This window comes from Mirounga leonina, unplaced genomic scaffold (assembly GCF_011800145.1).
Source record: "Mirounga leonina isolate KUSES-001 unplaced genomic scaffold, KU_Mleo_1.0 Mir_180, whole genome shotgun sequence".
Taxonomy (NCBI): Eukaryota; Metazoa; Chordata; class Mammalia; order Carnivora; family Phocidae; genus Mirounga; species Mirounga leonina.
In genome coordinates this window covers 14,011,381-14,031,951 of record NW_023270469.1, presented here as the reverse complement: position 1 = coordinate 14,031,951, position 20,571 = coordinate 14,011,381, and the positions used below count along the sequence as shown (strand labels likewise).

At 43.4% G+C, this 20,571-nt stretch overlaps 2 protein-coding genes across 9 annotated transcripts in view; one reads left to right on the top strand and one right to left on the bottom strand.

Moving 5' to 3' along the window:
• Positions 1-616: 616 nt before the first annotated feature.
• On the top strand, positions 617-18,872 carry ZNF821 (zinc finger protein 821). Of its 7 annotated transcripts, none has more exons than XM_035024848.1 (9): positions 618-836; positions 2,590-2,652; positions 3,875-3,962; positions 5,254-5,370; positions 12,122-12,247; positions 14,922-15,067; positions 15,738-15,842; positions 16,995-17,161; positions 17,928-18,872. In XM_035024848.1, the coding sequence occupies exons 4-9, from the start codon at positions 5,331-5,333 to the stop codon at positions 18,580-18,582; spliced, it is 1,239 nt and encodes a 412-aa protein (XP_034880739.1). In that variant the 5' UTR covers positions 618-836; positions 2,590-2,652; positions 3,875-3,962; positions 5,254-5,330; the 3' UTR covers positions 18,583-18,872. The 7 variants fall into 7 exon arrangements, with proteins under 7 accessions (XP_034880741.1, XP_034880739.1, XP_034880742.1 ...); XM_035024847.1 differs by lacking the exon at positions 618-836 and adding an exon at positions 1,588-1,927; XM_035024850.1 differs by lacking the exon at positions 3,875-3,962 and having other exon boundaries at positions 617-836.
• Positions 2,680-20,571, bottom strand: part of ATXN1L (ataxin 1 like) — a 28,828-nt gene continuing 10,936 nt past the window's right edge. The window contains exons 3-4 of one of the 2 annotated variants that reach the window (XR_004682852.1): positions 13,804-13,939; positions 2,680-2,761 (exon numbers count right to left, since the gene is read on the bottom strand). The gene's annotated coding sequence lies outside the window, so the exon portion shown is untranslated. Of the gene's footprint in view, positions 2,762-10,703; positions 11,620-13,803; positions 13,940-20,571 lie in introns of those variants that run through there. The other variant, XR_004682851.1, reaches the window with a different exon arrangement.

The following is a 20,571-nucleotide window of genomic DNA, read 5'->3' as shown; positions in this document are numbered from 1 at the left end:
ATTCTGAGATCATGATCTGAGCTGAAATTGGGAGTCGAACGCTTAACTGACGGAGCCACCCAGGCACCCCACACTTCATCTTCTTTGTCCATTTATCAGCTGATGGACATTTGGGATCTTTCCATATTTTGGCTATTGTAGATAATGCTGCTATAAACATTGGGGTGCAGGTATCCCTTCAAATTAGTATTTTTGTATTCTTTGGGTAAATACCTAGTAATGCAATTTATTCTACCTTGCATTCTTATATGAAACTGTCTAAAAACTTCTGGTTAGATGAGAATATCCCACTTCCTGGCTATCTGGGAATTAAAATTTAAAATGAAATTAAAATGTTTCCTTACCTGAAATTAAAGAATAATTTCTACCTAAATATCCCAGCCACAATTTACCACACAATTGTGAGGGACCAAGTTCCTTCAATACAGCCATTCTCTCACATTAAACACAAGACGCAGACAATGATATCATCTCATTGGAGATTTATGGGAAGAACATTTTGCAAGAACACTTTATGCAAATACCAGGACTTGTTGCTTTAAAAACAAGGGTCAGTATCTTCATTAGCTCTTCTCCCTTCTGGGACCAGGAATCACAAGGACTATTTGCGTAATGCTTTCATATCTTCATTTTACTTAATCCTCTGATTACAACAACCCTATGAGAGTAGAGGTTGGGAATTATTACATTATTCTCCAGTTTACATTTTAGGAAACAGAGATTCAGAATAGGGATTTGCTCAAAGTCACCAGGCTGGTCAGTGGCAGGGCTGGGACTCAAGGCTAGATCTTCTATTACCAGATCCCATCTTCTTTTCACCGCATTCCCTACTTCAGGTAAGCTATGTCAGAGGCAGCCTTGGGCATTCTACAAGACGCAGTAAGAGGAAGGAAAGAAAAGTAGTGAGGAAATAGGGACGATGACAAGGGGAGGAAGTGTCTTATTAGGAAGTGAGCTAACCACTTTCAATTGCCCCAAATGCCCCTTAAGTGGCAACAGTGCTAAAGTTACTCTGCTCTGTATCTTTTGCCCCTAGGTCTACAGCTACTGTTATTTTACTAGTTAAGAATCATGTTGGAGACTTAAACGCCTAAAAGAAATCTTAAGATTTTTCTCCTCTGAGGTTCTGACCGCGGAACTTGGCTCCTCCCACAAAGGCCCGTGGCCCCTAGGTCTCGATCACATTAAATGCTTTGGGGGTCGAAGAAACCTCCAAGTGTAGGGGGAACCAAGGGAAGAGGGTTTGGGTTGGGGGGGAGACTAAGGTTGGGTTAAGGAGAGGGGGAGCCTGCGGTGGAGCTGTGGTTGGGGGATGTGGGTTTTGTGGCTGAACTCAAAGGTGGGGTAAGAAACCAGTATCGGAGCCGACTGTCAGGGCGGAGTTCACAGGTCTAAGAAAGGACAGGGGAGCTGAGGGGCTGACCCGGCTGAAGAAAGACCAAAGAGGAGGCGAGGCTGGGTGGTCTTCGCGGCGCGAGGATGGAGGCGAGGCCCCCCTCACACGTCTATGATTGGATGCTCCCTTAAGTCCCGCCTCCCCAGACCCTCTCCCCCCTCAAGCCCCGCCCACGCCGCCGGGCGCGCGCCTGGGGAGCCGGGAGGGGGACCAGGCTGGAGAAGGGGGAGGGGGAGAGGAGAGGCTCGTGCACGCGCTCCACTGGCTGCGGGTGCGCGAGCAGCGCGCTCCCGCCGCCCGCGTCGCCATCTTTTCCCCCTCCGTCTGTCTGTCTTGCCGTTGGCTTTGTCCGTCTGCAGCGCCGCCCCTCGGCTCCCCGCCAGCGGCTTGGCTCGAAGCCGCCCTCCGCCTGCCGGGCCCAGTCCCGGAGAGCCCCGGCCCGGCCGGCCCGAGCTGCGGCCCGGGGCCCATTGTCCGGCGGTCCGTCTGTCCGGAGGCGGGGCCCAGGGACGCGGAGCGCCGAGGCGCCGGGTAAAAAGACCCCCGTCTCCTTCTCTCCGGGGCTAGGCTGAGGATGCCGGGGCTCCTCGCCCTCCCCCTTGTTCGCCGGCTGTCGGTCCTTTTGTCTGTCTATGTCTGGGGAGGGGGCTCCGGCTCGCTCTGGCCGGGGGGGCGGGGGCAGCCCAGGCGCCGACGCTCCCCCAGCGCCGGGTTCCCGAGCCGAGGCCGGACCCGGCTGGCTCCGCACCGGCCGTTCCTCGTTCAGTCCCTCTGGCGGTCTCGGGCGCGGGAGGGGCGTCCGCGCCGCCGCCCTCCCGCCGTGGGCCCAGGTCGGGCAGGGCCGGGCACAGCCGGGGCGGCCCCGGCGTCTGACAGGCTGGGGTGGAGCTGGAGGAGGGGGAGGATGGGCGTGGGAGTGCAGACCCGGGTGTCAGTCCCGCGTCGCGGTCTCGCAGAACGGCTTCTAAATTTAGATTTCTGAGAAGACTGTATCGTCTGAGGGTTTGTCTGAGCCGCCTCGGAAGAGCTCTGGCTTTTGTCGATAATTCCTGGGAATCTACCTGTGCTCATGCTTGAAGAAGCCAAAGGGACCGTCTCGGCTGATTGTACACATGCTCCAGACCAAAGAAAGTGGGAACAGGGTCAGTGAGACAGCTACGTGACCAGTTTTCTTGTCCTCTCCTTTTTGGCAGATACAAATCACTGGGATTCAGGCGAGTTTACTTTGCTCCGTGGGAACTGCACCAGAGCTGGAGGTGGGAGTGCACCCCCTTTTTTTAAAGATTGGATTTCACCTGGTTTTTTTGTTTGTTTGTTTTTCCATCCTCAAGTCTGTGGTGTGTTCTGGAAGCTGCAACCTAACACCTGTGGGAGAGCAGGGACAATGTTAAGGGGAGATGTGGTCCCCCTCCAAAGGACTCTTAACCTCGTTCTAAAGACAAAGCTTCCTTCCTTTTTACATAGAACATCCCTTGTAAACCTGAATCTCACCGTTTATCTTTCTTCCTGTCCCGTTTTTTCTTCCAGATGGTGATGTTCAGGCGGCTTTGCATTTACATTTTTGTGTTGGTTTTAGATTCGGGCTTGGGAACTGAGGCAGTGTTAAAAGTAAAACTGAATGAGTGATCTTTAGGGCAATGTGTCTATGAATTTTAGCTTTTACTGCCTATAAAACTGTTGTCTAACCTCTGAGATCTTGCTGTGTAGTCAAGAATGCACTTACATTGCCGTTTATGTATGTATCTATTTTCTTATTTATTTTTTAGAGTCCACGATTCCACAGGCTTTCTTTTTTTGAGGGAGGAAAGGGTGTTTGCTTGTTTTTTTCCCTTAATCCCTCAGGTGTGAAGTCCCATTGGGTACCATCTGGTCAGTTCCCCATTCGGCCACTAGGAGGATTGTGAGATGCAGTGGACACTGCCTATTTAAATATGCATATACTCATCTGTGTTTCTGACTTGTAGCTTTAGTATTGAACTGTTGTCTCACCAAGATGATCTGAATTGAGCCTGTATCAAGTTATTTGATCTTCATTCAGAAGCATCTTCATTACTTTTATCTCACAGTTTCAGTTTCTGATCTTGATGAGAAAATTTAAGGATTAGTTAATATTTTCATTTTTTCCCTTGTATAATACAGAGGTGTAGCTCTGCAAATTTTAGAAAAAAATGATAGACAACCTGCATTTCATTCAACTTTCTACTTTGTGATTCCACAGTTATAGGAAAAGACCCAAAATGAATATTCCTTCACTGCTTCCATTAATAAAGTAACTACTTGATTAGAAAGAAATGACCTTTGCAAACAAAACTTAGAACAGAGAATACATATCATTAGCACTCAGCATATTGCCCTCTAACTAGTTAACATTGATTTTTACTGTATACATTTGGAGTTGGGCTTTTTTGTTGTTGTTTTGTTGTTGTTGTTGTTATTTTTTAATTAAAGGTCTGAAAAAGAACTGTGTTTGATATGCAGATATGATAGAAGACTGCCTGAAAGCTGCTTCCTTTGCCACTTCCTGTGGAGGCCTGTCTTTGCCATTTGCGGTTTCTTTCTTCTTTTGGTAAGGGGAGGCAGGATCTGATTACAGGTCTGAGGTCCTTTCTAGCTACATCAAGGAGTTAGTTGGCATAACAAGAGATGAGTCTTCACTAACTGGAGTGCAAAGTATCGTTAGCAGTAGCCTCTCATAAGGCCTCTTAAGTCATTAAACTACTTGCTTATTCAGTGTAAGTACAATTTGAAAAGGCAGGAACTGAAAGAAAATTTAGAGGGTGACTAGGTCCATATTCTTGTCTTTGGTAGGGAAGAGAATCTCTCTTTTTAATTTGTCTGTTTATTCACTGTGCCTTTCATAGAAAATTTCACAGTTTTCACTACTAATCCATTTCAGACTCTCTAACAACACTTACTGCTGGGAAAGTCTTATAAACTAACCAGGAACCTCCAAGCTTAAGTATCTGTTCCCTCAAATTTCAGGGAAGCAGATGCAGGTCTCTGCAGCACTTCTCATTTGGGGAGCTTTTCTCTTTGTTCTTCCCACTGATCTCTTTGCTACATAGAGGATGGATTGAAAGGAGGCACTAAAGTTATTAACTTTGACCAGCACTCCAGAGCATGTGAACAGAGCCAGATTGATGTTCCACACTGGGGTGTTGAATTAGTACTCAACAGTGTGGATGGCATCTGGCCCTTCTGGTGAGAGCTCATCTTCAACATTGGAAGCCTGATTGGACTTAGTGCCCTGTCATCCACAGTGCCCAGCACTGTGCCAACCCTACTAGATAGAGGCTCTATTTTCCATGTGGATCTCATTTATAGATGCCTAAAAGTTTTGAGACGTTTCCTGTCTCACAGGAATGTGATGCTTTGTCATCTCCAGACAAGATAACTTTTCGAAAAAAACATCTGGAGGCTCCCATTTGTGCAGATTGCAAGGCTTGACTTCCAGTGGGCGTGTAACATGTGAGCTGCCACCCTCTTTTGCTTCCTTTTGCTTCCTTTTGCATTCACAGGGGTTATCCCTTTGAGCCTGCTGTACTTCTAAAGCTGTTTGCCTAAGTTTTTTGCTTCCTTTTCTATCCTGTGACCTGGATCATGATCACTTAACAGTATTCTGGATTCCGCAGATTTAGAGTGGAATTCTCTAATGGAATCCTTTGAAGGAGTCCCCTCTTAAACTTCTTGGGATCTTGATGTTGTGCTAGAGATCTATTCATTTCTTTCTTTTTAAAATTCAATTATTTATAACTGGTGAGTTTTATATGCTCAGTAACTATTTTTTAAAGTCATTTTTAATTTTGTCTAATTTCTGGGAAAAATGACATGTGCTAACAATATCCTTTTTATTGTAGGTCAGCATCCCGCAAGGAGGTAGTAATATATCCAGTTGTGAAACTGGGAAAGGCCAGAGCTCTTGGATCAGGGAAACATGTCCCGTCGGAAACAGACAAATCCGAATAAAGTTCACTGTGAGTACTGGGTTTTGTCTTCTGGAACCTGGGAACATTGAGGGTTGAAATGAAAGAGTAATCTGAATTTAGGTGAAAGGCTCACACTAGTTTGTGAAGGAAAAAAGGGTTAAAGAGATTGAACAGGATGGGTTTAAAGTACGTCTGGTTGCTGGAGGAGGTGTCAGAAACCTGTTTTAGTAGGTGAACTTGATTCATCCTTAGTATTCACATTAACAAACATTTACAGGATATCTGTACAAAGCTTTGTGCTAGATGCCAGGGCTATAAAGCAATGTAGGGATATATAAGGCTGTAATGTAGCCACAGATATATAAAGTAATATCTAAAAACACAAGATAGTATATGCTGAGTGCCATATAGGGGTCCTGCAGACTGTGTGTACTATGGAAGTTAAGAGGAGGGAGAGACTTCCATGGACTGAGGAAGCAGGGAATGCTTCATGGAAGAGGCCCTAGACTGTGAACTTGAACTGGGCCTTAGAAGGTAGGAAGTGGATTTTTTAAAAAGGAAGATGGAAGAGGAAAAATCAGATGGGGAAATGATATGAGCAAAGATACAAGAAGGAAAGCACAGGGGCTCCTGGGTGGCTCAGTTGTTTGAGTGTCTTACTCTTGCTTTTTGGCTTAGGTTATGATCTCAGGGTCATGAGATGGAGCCCTGCATTGGGCTCCATGCTCAGCACGGAGTCTGCTTGGAATGCTCTCTCTCTCCCTCTGCCCCTCCCTCCACTTGGATATGCATTCTCTGTCTCTGTCTTTCTCTAAAATAAATAAATAAATAATAAATAAATAAATAAAATCTTTTTAAAAAAGAAGGAATGCACATGTTCAGGGGATAAGGAGACTTTGTATGAAGCGGCAGTTTTATTTATCCAGATGTCACAGGACGCAAGATGAGGTTGGAGATGTTTATACCGTAGAGGCCTGAAGCCCAGTCCAAGTTCATACTTCATACTGTGGACTATAAGGAGGTACTGAAGGTTTTCAAGCAGAGCAAGTGGAGTGACATTTAGAATGCAGTGTTTTAGGACTATGAAGCAGTGTGTGGGATGGATCAGATGAGAGAAAGACTAGTAACAGGGAAACCAGGTAGGCATTATTGCCTTTCATTGTTTCTCAGCAGTTTTATATGTATGTTTTATTTTATCAATTAGACTGTAAAATTCTAGAGGGTAGAGATTATGTCCCATTTATATTTCCTGCTATTCCTCTCTACTTCTAGCACTGCTTATAGAGGATGTTCAAAAGTGTCTCTTTAAATTAACATTAATATGTCTATGCAGATTTGATGGAATTAACCAATTTCCTGTGATCTGGGCAGATAAGCGTCCTCACCCAAATGTTTTAAAAGAGAACCAAATAGCACCCTATTATTATGGAGGACTGACTAAATAAGGTACAGCAACATCTGAAGAGAATTCAGTGGTGTAATTATGACGGATTTTTCTCTTGAGGACAGAACTGTACATATGAGAGAATAGATTAGTCAAGGAGTTTAAGATAAGAGGATTAAAATTTATTAAAAACACACTGGATGCCAGGTACTATGCACCTTAACTTATTGGGTAATTTCAAGAGTGAGAGAGGAAACAGTAGGAACAGAGGAATTAGGAGGACTTTAACATTGTATAGGTTAATGAGATTAGGGTGGCAAACCTCCACATACAATTAATTCTTCAATTTAAGTCTTGGAAAGGTTTTATAAAAGAACAAGTTTGATGCTACTAGGAGTATATTCTGGAATAGGTGGATGTGAAAGTCTGCTTAATATAAACGTGAATGAGTAGTTTAGGAAGGGTTTAGAAATTGCTGCTAGAAAGTGAAATGTCGTGGGCCTGAATGTGAGGATTGTCAAGAGAGATACCTCTAGCCTAAGTAATCCAACCCAGAGGTTTAGGAGGATAGTCTTCTCCTCTCTGGTTGAAAATTAGTATTAATAAAAGACACAGATGTGACCCCAAGAAGGCAGGGCAGGAAAGGTACTCTTAGTAGAGATGAGGGGTTCACAAATAAGGCAGTCATAGGAGTTGGGCATTTACTTATAAAAGCCACCTATCCAAAAAGACTTGGTTAGATTTAAGGAGAGTAGTTGGCCTAGATGATGGCATGATTGTGATAAGGCCAGGGGAAGCCAGTGAAGGCTTCTATGGTCTGTGCCTGTGTCCACGGAGCTTATATTTGTCCGCTGAATCTCTTCCCACCATAGCTGAATGCAGGATGAGCTGGTATTGGGTCAGAAAACAGATGGACGAACAGGCCACGGAGAAGAGAGTATCACACATCCACAGTGGCAGAAATACAGTTTCCAGAGCGAGTGAACAGTGTATTGTGGTGGAGTGCATGGGACTGTGCAGGCACTATGGTGGGGACCATTAAGAGGGCTGTGAACAAAAACGTTCCGCTGCCACCAAAAAGCAGACCCCCAGGGAGGGGCTGTGTTCAGTGATGCACTGGGGTAGGGAACCATGGAGGCTTCTCAGGTAACAGACTAAGCCTGACTAAAGAAGAAAAGACACTGAGATTTGCTGGTGTCTCAGGAATTTCTGCTTATTGACTATTTGGGGACTGAAGCCGATCATACCTTTTTCAAAAGGGCATCTTCTCATTGCGCATGACAATAATGGCAAGTAGGAATAGGTAATTTCAGTCTTCTGGCCACTTGAGCCTCCTATTCCCTTGCAGTGAAATGGAACCAATCAAATGTATTGAATTTAATGCTGCTCATCTATTTAAAGTAAATGGAATGGACTCAAGGTCTGGGAGGCAAGAATGTCTGTACATGCTTTGCTGAAATGTTAAAGCCAGTCGGCACGGAGTAGAGTAATGGCTGAGCTCCATTACATCTGCCTTCCAGGAAGAAGATTGTGTGGCATGAAGCTCCAAGCCTGCCTAAAAGAATGTGATAAGAATCCCACTGCTGTGGCCTGACAGCATTTGTCAGATCCACTTTAGAAGCCAGTGGGCAGGCTGCACTGGCAGTTACTTGGCTTTCCTCAGGACTGTCTCTGTATCTAAATTACCGTCATGATCTCTCCTTTTCCCAGCAACATCCAGGCTTACTCGTGTAGTTTGCTCAGTTCGTTAACAGATTTGACACAGAGCTTTCTGAATAAAAGCCCAGAATTTTTAGTCTCAGAGAAACTGTGGATGGGCTGTTAGACCTTCCTCATCTCACCTCCTTCTGAGTACAAGTTTCTGTCAGCTGTTTCTAGGGAGGTTGAAAATAGAGTCTCTTGTACACTCTCATTTGGTGTGTTTATGCCAAGCAAACCACTAGGAAAAGGAAAACTTTTTTTTTTAAGAAAAACTTTTTCTTAAGACACTTTTGTTTTCAGATTGCAAAGTACAAACAAGAATAAAAACTTTGAACTTCAATAAAAGCTTCTCGGCTTTTACAGAGAAGTAGGAAAAAAAGCCTTTAAAGTCCCTTTTCTTCCAAAAAGCACAACTTGTTTTGCCCTTGTTCGTTCTGTCAGCATCCTTGTGAGGTATATGGCTGTGTTCCCAGCATGTGGTAGCACCTTGGGTTACAGAGACTGTTACCTGGAATGGAATCCTAAGCTCCTCATTCCCAAGATTAGCTCATTTTTTTCGGAATTTGACATCTGCTCTCTTAGAATTTTTTTCAGCTGCTTGCTTTACGTAATTTCAGTTAGCCAGAAATTGCATTTATTTAATTGCATCAAGGATTCAATACAGAAAATTGTAAAATCTTTGCCTTTCTAGTAACTTTCATCCCAGGCTTCTCATCTGTTCTCCAGACTTGCTTGGATGGCCTTGTTCTTGTCTGGTCTGAAAAACCTTAGCCAAATCAAACAGTATCTTGATTTCATACCAAAAAAATAAAGAGGTGGCAGCTTGCTTTTTACTGTAGAGCTTAGATGACTTGTTCTCAACTATTAATAGACATATAAATACCATGTTAAATTAAATAAGATGGTTGCCCTACATTAATATCTAGAGACCTGAGGTTTTTTTTTAACCTCCAATAGTCTCAAGATAGAAGGAAATAATAATTCTACATTATAAAAGCAGGCAATTATATAACACTTCTTAAGCACCAGTATCTCTGGATCACATTTGACTTGAGTTACTATGACATACTTTTAGGTATGTAAAAGGTATCACTACTTTTAGTTTTAGTATCTTTTAGTATCATAGTAAAAGGTATCACTGTCTTTTTGTGAAAGGATAATTCTGGACAGTGGGATTTAGAGCTTAGGTAAATAGTGACTACTGGAAGATCATTCATGTATCTTCTATGAGATATGCCAAAATCACTTTTTTAATGGTTTTTATATATTTTGCTTTATATTGATGTTTAAGATAGGAGTAGCCCTGAGAAATAAAGTTTCCCTTAGCCTTTTTCCCAAGTCGGGAATAGAACCAAATATAAGAGCACAGCTTTTCTTTCCAAACTGCCAAAAAGGAATAACAATTTATTCCAACTATCCTAAGTGAGATTGCCAGCAAAAGTCCTAGATAGGGATGTCGTATGGGATATACTCTTCTCTGTTCTGTGAAGGCCTAAATATTTAGACAATATCAATAGACAAAAATGTTGAGCTCAAGTTGGTGGGTCTAAACTGAATTACTAGTTGATCTTGAAAGGTACTTATCCTTTTAGATGCCCTTCTCCTAATCCAATGGTATTTGCCTATTAAGGGAAAAAAAGGATTCTTCATAGGTTATAAACCTACTTTGTTTCTGAGTAGGTTTCTTTAGAGATGAGAAGTGTCACTGATGAGAATGATCTGCCCCTTGATAATTATCTGCTGGAATATAATGCCCTTAGTGCCATTTCTGCCCATGGCTTCCAGGTCTGAAAGCATGCATCTACCTAGAAGAATTCAATAACTAGTCCATGGTCTTGTGGTTACAGTGCAACCACCCTGAAGAAAAATATTTTCCTTCTGCAAAAAGGATGAGGAGGTGCTATAACAGAATTCACTGTTTGCTTTCCCTGGCAGTAATTTATATCCAGTTTGTGATTGTGATACTTTGAAAATGGACTTAAAGCAGCTTATACTTGAGGGCTGTGTGGCTAGGTCAGTTGAACCCTCACCACCTCTACTCCCACTCACAGTATTGATCAGAGTAGCCCCCGTATTGTTTAGTCCAGCCCCAGCATGGTGACTCACCACAGGGTATCAGAACCATCAAAATGATGGGTCCCTTTGTCATTTACTGGCCCTGAGAACATTATTTTGGTATTTGAGATGTAGCATCAGTTTCCTATGGTACGAAGGTAACGTTATCACTAGGATCAGAGCCATTCTTCTCACACAGAGACAAGCGTTTGTTTTCGGCAAAACCACTCTGATGAACCATCTAACCTGCTTACAGCTCTGCTTGAAAGCAGTTTAAAATATGGATATTAGAGCTGTACAGACCTGGGTTCAAATACTTTGCTCTCCTATAAACCTTAGTTTTCTCTTAGGTAAAATGTGGGTAGGAATACCTACCACACAGAGTTTTACAGAGAATTAAGATAGAAACTAAAAGCACTTAACATAGAGCCTGGAACTAGGACATGCCAAATAGTAATTATTAGTGTTTAACACTTAGCATATGGATGCTCACTGAATTTTTGCTGAACAAATGCCTAAGTGAATTACATGAAGTCTACTTCATATCAGTTCTTTCATTGCCAAAGGACTGATAGCACAGGTCAACTGACCATTTCTCCTACCTCATTGTATCCTGTCTTGGAACCCGAGCCTGTTTACTTTCCTTTCTCTCCAGTAAGAAAGCGCCTGGCATATTGTCAGACATTTCACTAGGGCTTTTTATTATTCTCTCTTGGTGGCTGGAGAATGGGGACTGTAGTTTCCACTCTGACTGAGATAATGGAAACCTCTAGAAACCCAATTCTCTTTTCTCCTTATGCCTGGCCTCTTGGAAATAAAAGAGCACTTACATGTTAACTCTTCAGTAACCACACAGATCCTAGGCAGAGTTCGTAGAAAGTAAATGCATAATCAAGGACAGGTTCAGGGCTTTTGGATATTCCATACAAGAAAAGAAAACAGACTACATTGACCAAGGAAACTAGATAAAATATTATTTGTTGCAAATTAGTTGGTGTCTTTCAGGAAGTTTGTTCCTCAGCAAAAATGAGTTCATATATCATCTGTTCTTTTAATCTATTATTCAGCCAGTTGTTGATTTGCTTGTGGTTAATTCTGATAGACATAGAAGTAGAGTCAAGGAGGAACTTCCAGAGCATGTCTTGGAGGGAGGGTGGCTGAAAGAGGAGATTAGAGAGATTGTTATTTGTAAGGATTATTTGAAGCACTTGTTTATAGTAAGAGATAGACACTAAGTCAGGGCCATAATGTTAGTACACTAAGAATCAGAGATTGTGCCCAGATTTGTTGCCCTGCCTTTATCATCCTATCACTTTGCCTCTTCTGCCTCTCTCGCCTATCCTGATGGAAGCTTGGTTATAAATGGAATTGAGATACCGAAGTTAAATTTGTAAAGTAGCAATTGATTACCTTTTGAAAGGAGTCAAGATTAGGAGGATTTAAGCAAGTGATGCTTCCTAGAGCATCTGGCTTACTGCCCAGGAAGAGTAGCCACGCCCAGAAATTCCAGGAGGCAGCAAGCTGACTTAGAGATGGATGACCCCACCATAGGGTACGTGCCTGTCTCCTACCTTTGAATGGTCTGACTTTCCAACCAGCTTCCCTGGGGATATATGCTGCCCAGCTGGTGGCCTGACTATTTTTCCTTGTGACCACCAGGGGATCAAGTATTTGCTGGGCTAGAAGAGCAAGCCCGCCAGGCGATGATGAAAACTGATTTTCCTGGAGACCTTGGCAGTCAGCGACAAGCTATCCAACAACTAAGAGATCAGGACTCCAGTAGCAGTGAGTTCTGCACCTTCTGGTAATGACTCAGGGCAATGGGAGAAGAATTATCAGAGTGTGTGTGCTCTGGGGATTGTGCATGGGGGTTGGGAGGAAGACATGAAGAAGGAGATTTGTGGATCCTGTGTTCCCAAAGGGGTTCTAAGGGGTATGCGCATATGCTTATCCAGAGAGAGGACAGGTTTGGCATTATATATTTTTTAACTCATGGACTGCAGTACTTGGCGCAGTACCATACACAGAGAGGTTTGTGATGACTGTGATAGACAGGGGCATAGGGTAATTAGTACTCAACCTGTCCCTGGGCTAGGTCAAATGAAAAGAATCTCTGTCTCCTAGAATCTATTTACTCATAATTAACAAAATATAAGAGTGGCTTTAATGAAATTTTTGCTTGAGGACCCAGTTTTAATGTTATATAAGAGGATTTCCTTACTAATTATGCCTCGTATAAAATGCTAAAGTCAAAGTCAGAGCACCTGGCTGGCTCAGTTGGTAGAGCAGGTGACTCTTGATCTTGGAGTCGTGAGTTTGAGCCCCACAGTGGGTGTAGAGATTACTTAAAAAAAAAATTTTTTTTTAATGGAATTAAAAAAAAAAAAAGAATAAAATGCTAAAGTCAAGGTCTTCCCACACCAAGTCCTAAGTAAATCCCTGGAAAGAGATGGAAAAGACAGTGGCTGGTAACTAGCTGAGCCTTGTGGATCATGTGTTCCATGACCTGTCTGAACAAATACATTGAGATGTGTTATTTCCTAGGATGATTTCCTTACTTTACTAATCACATCCATCTGATATTGGTTGGTATTACTGTCAATTCAGAGTGACATTTTTTATTTTTCTCCACATTTGGGGTTGAAGAATAACAAAGAGGGAAAGAGTTCAGCAGCCTTCTAGGAACTACAGTTTCCACTCAAACTAATAATTTAGCAACAACAACAAAAAAACAATAATAATTTAGCATCTAATTGCTCAGGTACAGAAAAGTAAACCCAAAGATTTCTAGAAAACCTGTGGGAGCCACCAGTTTGAATAACAGGATAGGAATGGCAACATCTATAAAGTAAATAGGTTTCCATTCTGGAAAAGCTGCATCATCCCTCTAGATGGCATACTTATTTTTTAAAAATCATTTTAGTAGAGAGATGTGTTTGGGTTTTTGATCAGTCGTGTAATGTGTTTGATACAATGTTGTCTTAGATTAAGTTTACAAATATTCCATAAGCTGGTGAGAAAATATTGTATGATTTAATCTGTTCCAATCCTTCATTATTGAGATGAATTCAGATGAAAGCTTTGGGCTAGGGAATAAGGCATACATACCATAGATCCTTCCAGGGCCCAAATCCAGTCCACCAAACAAGCAGAATATCTAATAGAGACACATGTAACTACTAGTAGAAGATTTGGTTAGATTTTCTTATGAAGAAAAGGAATGTAATCAGTTTTGCCCAGATACTGGTGGATTTCAAAATTACACAAGGGATAGGGATAGGAGAGAGAAGATAAGAAGCACCATTAGCTAGGAAAGCTGAGTCTCACAGGTGAAAGTCTACCTTGTATTTCTCTTGCTCACAGTCAGGCCCAGGAATCCAGGATCTAAGTGTGGTTGGGATGGGGCTGGAGTCTCACAGCTTCGCTAGGCGTGGCTTCCTCTTATGATCTTCAAGGTACTAGCCCTTCTTTTTTTCCCTTTCAAAACAAATTCCCTTTTTTATCATGGTTTTTTAAAAATCTTTCTCCCCCCATTTTATAAGTAATAGGGGAAAACATCAGCCCACAAAAACCTTGCAGATCCCCCAGCCACAAGCAGATCCCCCCCCGAGCCACATCCTATCCACTAAATGAAAACAAACTCAATTTTTCCTTTAGTCACAAGAAATTATATTTCATCCTAAAGAATGGCCTGTTCCCTTCACTTAATGCAGTCAGTTATCTGTCAGATAATCCAGAGAACCAACAGAACAATGGATTTATTTAGCCTAGAATTCTAAGTTACTAGCAGAGTAAGAACACCTTGAGTCAGGTTGTACATCAAATGGCCTAAAGTTGGTTGCTGTACTCTTTTTTCCATTGGACTGAACAAACCTTCCCTATAAGGTGACATCATTTTTAACTAATTTAGCACTGCCTCCTTTCTTGGTAAGAGGAAGAAAAAACTTGGTTTTTCTCTGAGTGTGCCTTAGGGTTTGTTGGGAGAGAAGAGATTAGTGGGACTCAGAATAGTACATGCGATACCATTGGGAAAATTGTGCAGGGGGGTTATGGAGAAAAGTAAGTAATAAAATCAGTGAGAAGTGTGGGTAAGTCAGAGGTGCTGTGTTGTGGCAATGAGCATGGTGTGAGGTACGTGGGAGGTGTGATTTCAAGTATGAGATATTTGGGAATCGTGTAAGAAGAATCATTTTTATGATAATGTACAGGGCCCAATAACTATTGTCTAATGCAATTTTGCCTCAGATTTTCTCTTTAGTGTAAATGGCATTATAAACAATAGCTATAGCTCTTCCACCAACATGATTAGTACCCAACTATACAAACTGTACATTGATACAGACTCTATTACAGAAGATCTGAAAATGTTTTCCATTATAGCTACAAACTCTAAGGTGGAAAGCAACTCAAGGTGTATTCATGCAAAAATCAGAACAAGTGACCAATGTGTATGTTCCAGGTGACAGTGAGGGTGATGAAGAGGAGACCACACAAGATGAAGTCTCTTCCCACACATCAGAGGAAGATGGAGGGGTGGTCAAAGTGGAAAAAGAGTTAGAAAATACCGAACAGCCTGTTGGTGGGAATGAAGTGGCAGAGCATGAGGCAAGTGACAATAGTTCCCAAGTCCGGGAGCACCCCCACTTCCTACTCGGCCCTGATGCACTTGATCCACAGTAACGGTCTTGCCTCTGGTGATCTCCTGGGCCTTCATCTGAAGCCTTTCTTCCTTCACAGCTCCATTTACCCAAACCTCACACACAACTCTCATCACGCCAGCTTTCCTGTCCATCCACATATCACTAACTCAGGTACAGCTTCCCCACTTCTTTCCAGGCAGAATATCCACTTTTGCAAGACTATCAGCCGATTTCCTGAAGTGTATGTACTCTTGAATATGCTTGCAAATATAAGTCCAAGTGTTACCTGAGGTGCCACCTTCTCCCTAAATTGTTTCCTGAGGATTGCTGCAAGAAGCACAGCAGGAGGGAAGCTAATCCTCTCTCTGCAAGTTTACTGTGGGGGGTGGGGAATAGATCGGCTCTCCTGGGGCAGCCCTATGTCCTCAGGGCAGGAAGCCTTGGAGAAAATGAAGATAGGAGCAAATGTGATTCCCTTTCCCTATTACTTTTCCCTTCAGTCCATAATGGGAACCTAAGAATAACATGTGATATCTGGTTGTGTTCCTTTGAACAGGATGCCCTGTTACAAGAAGTAGGGGCAGGGCAAAGAGTGGTAAACAGTCTTAATGAATTTCCTACTTCTTGAATTGCAGGTCACAGGGAACTTGAATTCTGACCCCTTACTTGGACTCTGCCAGTGTCCCCTCTGCCAGCTAGACTGTGGGAGTCGGGAGCAGCTGATTGCTCATGTGTACCAGGTATGGACTGGGGAGCCACGTGCCCCGGAACACAAGTGCCAGCAGCTTGTTTAGCCTTTGCCTCCAGCTCCCAGGGGAGCCTTGGGTTGTTGCTTCCAGTAAGACTTCACTCCAGTCCCCAGATGTTTTAAAGAATAAGTGGATATGTTGGGTAAACCTGTTCTGGGCTCCCAGATAGACACACTATGAAAATTAAGTATTATTTTTTTCCAGATTACTTAATGCGTATTTATTTGTTTTATTTATTTGAGAGGGGGGTGGGGCAGGGGCAGAGGGGGAGAGAGAATCCTAAGCAGCCTCCACACCCAGCATGGAGCCCAATGCAGGGTGAGGGGTTTGATCTCACAACCCTGAAATCATGACCTGAGCCAAAATCAAGAGTCAGGCCCTTAACCCACTGAGCCACCCAGGTGCCTCAATGCATATTTTAAATAGTGAAATAGAAACTAACATTTGTTAATAATGAGGCCTTGTTTTAAAGAAGAAAAAATGAGTTAACATAAATGTTTCTATAATACTAGAAAAAGTATGAATGAGGGGATCAGAAGAACACAAGCTTTTTGTGCTTTTTTTCCCCCGATCCAATTGCAGAGCACCTGTGCCTTGTGATCTGTATTAGAAAGGCATCAGCACACATGGCAGCCTGGGTTTTGCCATAAAGATAGTTGGTTCGTGAAAGGAGGCCTTTCTTTAGAAGATTGTTTTTAAAAGATTGAAGGAAAGGCAAGACAAAATGCTTTTGGATACCAGTCTTCCTAACTACCTTCTACACTTGGCCTTCATTGCTCCCTTAATATGCACCTGTACCTGCACAGTGTGAGGCAACAGAAATTATCCCAAGCATGAATTCTTTGCAGGTTTTGAAGAGGACTCTGACTCTGGAGCCCCGTTTTCACCAAGCCAGCCACATGTTCCAGAATATAGCCAAAACTCTAATGAAATCTGAACAATAATCTGAATGGCCTGGCCCTTTTGAAGGCCTGTTAACACAAGAGACTCTTACTTTTCCAGGTGCTAAGCAGGGAGAATATAATTGCAAATCCCTTGTTCTGAGACTAAGGAAAGGGGACATTTCACAGAAAGCAGTTTCTAAGTGGGTGTAGATTATCTTAAAGGTAGCATGAGTTGACAAATTAAAGCTCTGTTTTACAGCACACTGCAGCAGTGGTGAGCGCCAAGAGCTACATGTGTCCTGTCTGTGGCCGGGCCCTGAGCTCCCCAGGGTCATTGGGTCGTCACCTCCTAATCCACTCAGAGGACCAGAGGTCTAACTGTGCTGTGTGTGGAGCCCGTTTTACCAGCCATGCCACGTTTAACAGGTTAGCTGGTCACCTAACCCTCTTGCTCTGGGAACAAATTACTGGGTGTGGGTTCTGCTTTCCCAAATCAAAAGAAAGCCTAGAGATAGGTAATGCAAAGGCAACTGACTCTCTGGAAATACAAGTAATGAAGCCAGTAAATATGCCTGTTCCATTAGATATCCCCAAAGGGAAATGAATTCTCATTTCTTTCCCCCATTAGAATAATATTTTCATCTACAAAGAGATGGGGGGGTAGTCCAATAACATTCATGATAAAGCTTAGAGAAGTCACAGGGTGCTGAGAGGCCCCTGATGTGAGGACACAGTCTGTACTGTGTCCCAGGAAGACTGGAACTGTGCGAATTGTGTCCTAGTTAAATTTGTCTAGGGTACAATGCAGAGTCAGCCAGGGAAGGAGGGGTTAAGCCAGTGGACTGCCCTAAAGGCAGCCTCCACCTCAAGAAGGACTGCCATTTCTACAGAAGGACTGCCCTGCACAGCTCTTAGGAACACCGTCAACCAGCTGGAATGAAAACTGCACATCTGGGGGGCCTATCTGGCAGTTGGCTCAGTCTCTAACTCCAGGAGGGCTTTAAAACTTGGTAGATACCCTAGCCCAGAAAAGGTGCGGGGTAGGGAGGTAGAAGAGGTCTCCCAAGTACTCAAATCTCACCCCTGGTAGTGAACTTGGAGCAACTGGCCTGGTAGGACCAGTGTAAGTCAGAGCTGGATACCTGAGCCTTGCTAGAAGGAGACACTAACCACCCAAATTTTTGTATTCCAGTGAGAAACTCCCTGAAGTACTTAATATGGAATCCCTACCCCCAGCCCATAGTGAGGGTCCCTCCAGTGCTGAGGGGAAGGACATTGCCTTTAGCCCTCCCGTGTACCCGGCTGGAATTCTGCTTGTGTGCAACAATTGTGCTGCCTACCGTAAGCTACTGGAAGCACAGACCCCCACTGTTCGCAAGTGGGCCCTACGCCGACAGAATGAGCCACTGGAAGTACGGCTGCAGCGGCTGGAACGAGAGCGTACAGCCAAGAAAAGTCGGCGGGACAATGAGACTCCAGAGGAGCGGGAAGTAAGGCGCATGAGGGACCGTGAAGCCAAGCGCCTGCAGCGCATGCAGGAGACAGATGAGCAGCGGGCACGTCGGCTGCAGCGGGATCGGGAGGCTATGAGGCTGAAGCGGGCCAATGAAACCCCAGAGAAGAGGCAGGCCCGGCTTATCCGGGAGCGGGAAGCCAAGCGGCTCAAGAGGAGGCTGGAGAAAATGGACATGATGTTGCGAGCTCAGTTTGGCCAGGACCCTTCTGCCATGGCAGCCTTAGCAGCTGAAATGAACTTCTTCCAGCTACCTGTGAGTGGGGTGGAGTTGGACAGCCAGCTCCTGGGCAAGATGGCCTTTGAAGAGCAGAACAGTGGCTCTCTGCACTGAACCCGCCTGCCCTCCCACTCACCCAGGTCCACAGGGATCCGTGCTACAGCGAATCCACAGGGCCCTGTCCTTACTGCCGGAGGCAGGCCTGGGTTTGTTGCAGGTGGACCTAAGCACCTCTTGCATGTGGGAGCAGGATGATGGGGTCAGCAGGGAGCTGGCTTAAGGCAGCTCTAGACAAGGGAGTAGGCACTCCAGAGAACTAGACTCCCAGCCCACTGCTGCAGGGCATGCTTATAGGACTACGGGGCCCAGTGTGGCCCAGGGCAAATAAATTAATTTTATCTTTACTGGTCTTTTTGTGCTTTTCTCTCCATTTCATTCTAGCAAATAAAATGATCTAGGAAAGACATGGGTGGAAATTTTAGGCAGGGACTTCTGGCGGATTGTCTTCTGAAGGGAGGGTACTCCTCAGTTTAGGTGACCCAGTGATCCCTTGTTTGGGCCTTTACAAGTTGATGAAGCATGACATTAAAGAAAGAACCGATGCTGACTTTGTGGGTCCATTCCCACAACCCTAATGAAGATCATCTATGGCCGCAAAGGCCACTTAAACCTAGCTTACCTTTTCCAAATTCAGAAGATGCCTTTCCTCCTAACTGGCATTTTCTAAAGAGATGCAGTATTGAGGCTTAGGTATTGGCTACTTTTCCCAGCAGATTTTAGTTGCCAGACTTTAAAAATTCTTAGACAGCAGTCACCTTCATTTAGGAATATGTTCATAGAAATAGCTCTAATATTAAGGTCTATAGCACCAAGGAACTCGTTTGAAAGAAGAGATGATCCATCTTCTTATTTATGTCCCAGAGCCAAGGTAGGTTAACACCCATTGAGAAAAATCCAGAATTAAGGTGAGATGAGAGCTCAAGTTGACAGTGGTCAAAGCCAGAGCAAAATGACCAGTTTGTATGTCTGCCAAACCAAGGAGGAGACAAGAGCTGAGGTCATTTCTAAAAAGTGTCTGTGATGGTACAGAACAAGTACAGAACTTTCCTTAGCCTGCACCAAAGGTTGTGTACAGTTTAGATAATTATAGATCTTGAGGTCCAGAAGGAAGTGCCCTAGTTAAGTTATAGCCAGAGAAATAACTATGCCAGGAATGTGGACCTCTTCTTCCAATATCATAACAAGGAAACTTGGGACTCTCTCCGACCTCCATAGGTTTAAGGCTATTTAATAGTGTTAACTGACCCCCTTCCCACCATCAAACTAGGGTTAATTCCTACCAGGCAGGCTGAAATATTTCTGTTCTGGGAACACAAAAATTTTAATCTTGTTCCAAAGTACTGGACATTTGAAGGAAAGTACTTAATTGCGTCCAATGTCTCTCACAGAGCTCCATACTGAAGTCCTACTTGGGATGCCTCAAAATTGTTGAGCACTCACTATGTGTCAAAGATTATTCTGAGCACTTTACATGGATTATCTCATTTAATTTTCACAGCAAACTAGGAGTTAATACAAACTCAGGAGCCCAATGCCTAGATTTAAAATGCTGCACTGCCATTTAAAAACTAACTTTGGGCAAGTTACTTAACCTGTCTTGGTTTCCCCAAACACAATATGGAAATAATAGTATAAGCAACAAATGACTATTAATATATAATTAATATATATAATATATAAACATGTATTAATATATATAATTATTAATATATGTAACTTAGGATGGTTTGTGGCACCTAGTAAGTGCTCAATAAATGTATCTGAGTCACAATCCTGTATCTGAGTGTTTCGCCTCTTACTACTGGCAAGCTTTCTAGTTTAGAAGCAGTAGCTATGATTGCAGCTGATGTATTCCAACAATTTCTGGAAGCATTCCTGGGGAAAGAAAAGAATTGGAGAAAAGGCCAGCAGTGAGGACATCTACAAGTCCTTGTGATTGACTGTGCTAGTATCTATGTCTATAGGTAGACTTCTGGGTCACTGAAATACACACCACCAGAACGTGCAGATCTGCCCAGAGCCCACCACATAAAGATGGGCACT

What these genes read in the sequence shown, in the direction of transcription:
- ZNF821 (XM_035024850.1), top strand. Translation starts at nt 5,331, where the DNA reads ATGTCCCGTCGGAAACAGACAAATCCGAATAAAGTTCACT. An exon ending in ATGAAGTGGCAGAGCATGAG is followed by an intron (nt 15,068 to 15,737) that starts GCAAGTGACAAT and finishes CTTGAATTGCAG; the next exon opens with GTCACAGGGAACTTGAATTC. An exon ending in TGATTGCTCATGTGTACCAG is followed by an intron (nt 15,843 to 16,994) that starts GTATGGACTGGG and finishes TCTGTTTTACAG; the next exon opens with CACACTGCAGCAGTGGTGAG.